General features: G+C 28.6%; 1 protein-coding gene across 2 annotated transcripts in view; it reads left to right on the top strand.

Moving 5' to 3' along the window:
• The window catches only part of LOC143043854 (E3 ubiquitin-protein ligase TRIM71-like), an 88,593-nt gene extending 83,847 nt beyond the window's left edge, over positions 1–4,746 (top strand). Inside the window, exons 2-3 of one of the 2 annotated variants that reach the window (XM_076216038.1) lie at positions 2,974–3,021; positions 4,512–4,746. In XM_076216038.1, coding sequence (XP_076072153.1) covers positions 2,974–3,021; positions 4,512–4,563 — 100 coding nt within the window. In that variant the 3' untranslated portion in view covers positions 4,564–4,746. The remainder of the gene's footprint in view (positions 1–2,973; positions 3,022–4,511) is intronic. The other variant, XM_076216037.1, reaches the window with a different exon arrangement.
• Positions 4,747–6,000: the final 1,254 nt, after the last annotated feature.

A 6,000-nucleotide genomic window follows, 5' to 3' on the forward strand; every position in this document is an offset into this window, starting at 1 on the left:
ATTATGTATTAGTATCTCAGATAATCAAAGTTTTCCAGATTAATAGAATATGCGATAATGCAATGCCAGTATACGCTGTTATTCAAAATTATCAGTGTTCTCTTGATCATTGATTAAAATAACCAGCATTTCACGAGTTACAAAACAATCAAATTTATGCGTTTACTTTATAGAATCCCAAATATATGTTTAAAGTTTAAATTGGAATTCAGTAGGATTGAAAATACTCCTAGTACAAATTTGAATGTCAATATCTACTAAAAGAAATTAGAATTCCGATTTATACTTTAAGTAATTAAAATTTGTAGTAAATTTCTAGTAGGATCAAGGATAGCTTCTAAAACAAAGAAGACGTCGTTATACTATAATAATGATTTTTTTTTATCTTAAAGACAAAATGTCAAATACGTTGAATACATTGTGGTTTTTGTTAATATTGTCATTACAATTACCCACAACTGACCAGCAAATGAAGTTAAAGTCCAAACATGAAGTTATAATTTGATTAAAAGTTATGACATACCTGTACTGTCAAGAGCTTTCAAAACCATAAAGGACCTTTTATAAACTACTGATATAGCAAGTTTTAGAAAAAAAGCTTTGCTGTTAAATGAATTCATAGGAAACTGTAACTAAAAGTTATAAGAGGTTGTTTTGGGCTCCTTCTGAATCCTGTTGTACCGTAATATAGGCATCTCAAAACTGATTTAAAAAAATATTATGACTAAGACCTATACATAATTTCATTCCGTATATATGGTATAGACTGTATTAGGTGTTTAAGTTTCATTGAATCACTGGCCTTTCTAGTTGAAGTTTTATTAAAAGACTTTGGGATTCTCGCCAAGAAGTCAGCAACCAAAGAAAAACTAAACGGTCTTTAATAATAGACATATAAATGAAGTGTTAGTACAAACTAATAATAGACATATATATGAAGTGTTAGTACAAACTAATAATAGACATATATATATGAAGTGTTAGTACAAACTAATAATAGACATATATATATGAAGTGTTAGTACAAACTAATAATAGACATATATATAAAGTGTTAGTACAAACTATTAATCAACATATATATGAAGTGTTAGTACAAACTAATAATAGACATATATATGAAGTGTTAGTACAAACTAATAATAGATATATATATGAAGTGTTAGTACAAACTAATAATAGACATATATATGAAGTGTTAGTACAAACTAATAATAGACATATATATGAAGTGTTAGTACAAACTAATAATAGACATATATATATGAAGTGTTAGTACAAACTAATAATAGACATATATATAAAGTGTTAGTACAAACTATTAATAAACATATATATGAAGTGTTAGTACAAACTAATAATAGACATATATATGAAGTGTTAGTACAAACTAATAATAGACATATATATGAAGTGTTAGTACAAACTAATAATAGACATATATATGAAGTGTTAGTACAAACTAATAATAGACATATATATGAAGTGTTAGTACAAACTAATAATAGACATATAAATGAAGTGTTAGTACAAACTAATAATAGACATATAAATGAAGTGTTAGTACAAACTAGTAATAGACATATATATGAAGTGTTAGTACAAACTAATAATATACATATATATGAAGTGTTAGTACAAACTAATAATATACATATATATGAAATGTTAGTACAAACTAATAATAGACATATATATGAAGTGTTAGTACTAATAATAGACATATATCTGAAGTGTTAGTACTAATAATAGACATATATATGAAGTGTTAGTACAAACTATTAATAGACAGATAAATGAAGTGTTAGTACAAACTAATAATAGACATATATATGAAGTGTTAGTACAAACTAATAATAGACATATATATGAAGTGTTAGTACTAATAATAGACATATATATGAAGTGTTAGTACTAATAATAGACATATATATGAAGTGTTAGTACAAACTCATAATAGACATATAAATGAAGTATTAGTACAAACTAATAATAGACATATATACGAAGTGTTAGTACAAACTATTAATAGACATATAAATGAAGTGTTAGTACAAACTAATAATAGACATATAACTGAAGTGTTAGTACAAACTAATAATAGACATATATATGAAGTGTTAGTACAAACTATTAATAGACATATAAATGAAGTGTTAGTACAAACTAATAATAGACATATATACGAAGTGTTAGTACAAATTATTAATAGACATATAAATGAATTGTTAGTACAAACTAATAATAGACATATAAATGATGTGTTAGTACAAACTAATAATAGAAATATATATGAATTGTTAGTACAAACTAATAATAGACATATATATGAAGTGTTAGTACTAATAATAGACATATATATGAAGTGTTAGTACAAACTAATAATAGACATACTTGAACCTGCAGTTTTCAATTTATAAGTGGTAGTTCAAACTTAATATAACAATTATTATCAAAATCTTATCAAATCAATCACAAGGAAAACATTACGGCAGGGCATACACAAGGAAAACAACTTTTTCAAATGACTGTGTATATTGTTTTTCCCCTTTTGCACCTGAAGAAGTGAAATGAAAAAAAAAAAAGAAAAAAAAAGCAGTACTTTAAATGCAATTTGGAAACTAATGTGCGATATTTTTGGATTATCTTAACACAGCTAAGTGGATTTATTTATATTTAGAAATCACTGTTTTATTTGATTTTTATAATAATTTACAATTTTAACGCACTTATAATATGTGAATGATAAATAAAGGCAACAGTAGTATACCGCTGTTCAAACTCGTAAATCCATGGACAAAAAACAAAATCGGGGTAACAAACTAAAACTGAGGGAAACACATAAATATAAGAGGAGAACAACAACACAACACTTTAATGTAACTAACACACACACAAACGGACCAAGCATCAGATAAAATCCCACGAGAATAACAAAATGAAATTGTTAATAAGATCATTATTTTTACGCAGAGAAACTGTCAATAAAGAAGAAAACCCAAAACCTAAGGAGAACGTCAGGTTTGTATTTATAATAGACATTTAACAAAGTTGTTTCTATTATTCCCGTTTTCGTGTTCATCTCTTCTGTGGATTTGACTTTTGCTACACTAATACAACTAAGCAAAATACCTAGGTTTGTCATTGTAAGTTATATTTACATATAACATTGCGTTATACTGTTAGTGATCTCTATACTTATCCTTTGTTCAACTGGTTTTGATTCCAATTGAACCGATGAGTATGATATTAACCATTTGCACGTATACTTATTGGTATTCAAACATTCCATGATTATAATTCAATACGCCAGACGCGCGTTTCGTCTACATAAGACTCATCAGCGACACTCAGATCAAAATAGTTATAAAGCCAAACAAGTACAAAGTTAAAGAGCATTGAGGACTTAAAATTCCGAAATGATGTGCCTTATACGCCTAAGGTAATCTATTTTTCGGATAAGAAAATCCTTAGATTTTCAAACAATTCAATATTTTGTTACAGGAAATTTATAAAAATGACCACATAATTGATCATGTTGATATTCATGTCAACACCGATGAGTGACTACTGGGCTAGTGATGCCTTCGGGACGAAAGTCCACCAGCAGTGGCATCAACCCAGTGGTGTAAATAGTTATCAAAGGTACCAAGATTATAATTTAGTACGCCAGACGCGCATTTCGTCCACATAAGACTCATCAGTGACGCTCAAATCAAAATAGTTGTATAGTCAAACAAGTACAAAGTTAAAGAGCATTGAAGACCCGAAATTCCAAAAAGTTGTGCCAAATACGACTAAGGTAATACTAAGTTATTATATGTTAAATAATGGTTCTATCTCTTTTAGACATGTTATTATTATATAGCAAACCCTGAAACGAATCAGTGATTTGCAGTACCATCAATTGCTTTAAATTGTGTCTCTTTTTTCACGTAATCGACTAATGTTAGGGACGTTGGTTTTAGAATATACATATGGTTCACGTTTGATAGATCAGACTAAAGGGTTGCACGACATATATAAACAATGTAAATATATGTTATTCGTTCAGTTTAGCTTTCCAAAATATCCTACCTTTAAGTATTCATGATAAAAATTTGTCCAGAAAAGAGATCAAAGACATAAAATTACACTTTTGCAAAAATTGACTAATTATGGCGCATAATTTTGATACAAGTGAGAGGTTTAGCGATATAAGACCAGGTTCAACCACCGTTTTCTACAATTGAAAATGCCTGTAGCAAGTCAGAAATTTGACAATTCTTTTCCATTCGGTTTTGATGTGTTTTGTCATTTGATTTTGCTATGTGATAATGGACTTTCCGATTAAATTTTCCTCTGAGTTCAGGATTTTTGTGATTTTACTTTTTGATATGAGATTCAAATATCTGAGCAAAATGAAAGGTGAGTATTCAAATAATAATTGCGTTCGAATATTTATATAAAATCAAGTTCTATGAAAGTTAGACATCTCCCTTGAGAATATCTAAATATGATGTCTTTTATAGAGTTACAAGAACAGCCAAACAATACAGATACAGATGCAGTTATTGCAAGTAAGTGTGATGTTGTGTAGTTCTCTTTCGGAAGAGTACAAAAGACCAAGTACAAGTGCACAGTTCATTATGAAATCAGATATGCAAATTTGAAAAACAAAGATATGTAAAGCACAAAACAAGTTTTTCCCTTTTAATAAAATTTCATTTTATGTTAAAGATGTTATAATACAATTATTGAAACAGATCTGTGTCTATCAATTTTTAACCTTTATTGTTAATACAATACACATTGATTCGACTTTCCTGAATGATATTATGAAAACGCGCGTATAGTATATATATAGATAACAACATGGCATATTTTATTTTAGACCCTTTATCAGTCATAGATCCAAATATTATATCTTTGAGTATTGATGATAAAAATCATTTCCACTTCTCATTCTTAATTAGATATTGATCGTCAGACTCTGACCTTTACCTATTTTAAGTGATATGATATATTCGGGAATATGTATTCTATGCTTATGTATTTACTAATAAGTTCTAATTCGTAAACTCAAACGAACATACAATATTTATCAAATAACCACAAACTCTAACATGGGAGACGCCACTTGCAGAGACAAGCGCACATTTTATAATAACTTATAACTTTGATCAGTACATATAAGAGACTGTTCCTGAGTAAACAAATATACCACCATGATAAAGAGGACACAATAGTTAATTCAACAATGTAGAGCAGTAGAAATTTTTTTTAACTTCTGGAACAAAAAAAACATTGTGATAATAGCAGACATCATTTTAAAATATGTTAAGCCCTCTTTATGTTAATAGTGAACCTCATATATGTAAGACATAAAAAATACATGTCCTCATACAGTGACTTTGTCATTGGTTGCATTATATTAATATCTATTAATTTATTCATATCCTCTTTTCCATACCTCTGGACTAATTACAGCTGATTGATTTAAATATCGATACTTGTCTGTCGCAATTTATATGCCACGCTCGTCCCATCTAAATGTCATTATTAGTGTGAAAAGAGGAGGTGGCGATTCGATGTTCCTAACACAAAAACATTGAGAGAGTGTTTTAAATTATATATGTTTAACGATCCCGATTTGTTTTTGTCTCAATTGTCCGTATATGTGCCATGTTATCGCAGTTTTAGATCTCTGTATAGGAGAATTGATGTCTCAAAAGCAATTTGAACTATAGTAACATACTTTACTGGGTATAAATTGAGGGTATTACATGTATATCAGAAGAAGCATACCACGTCAACTCTCTATACCCGAAGTAATGTTTTGACCTGGTTTGTCACTTCAATTTGTCTTCTTAATGAAATTCCGAGAATGGGGCTACGATCATTGAAAGACCTATGATTGGGATCTAGATGGCTGTTGATTAATGATATCGATGTATTTCCGTTTTAATTATCCAAACCCAATATATTCATGTTGACCATTTCTTTTGTCCTGTCCGATTG

The sequence above is a fragment of the Mytilus galloprovincialis genome, chromosome 8, assembly GCF_965363235.1.
Source record: "Mytilus galloprovincialis chromosome 8, xbMytGall1.hap1.1, whole genome shotgun sequence".
Taxonomy (NCBI): domain Eukaryota; kingdom Metazoa; phylum Mollusca; class Bivalvia; order Mytilida; family Mytilidae; genus Mytilus; species Mytilus galloprovincialis.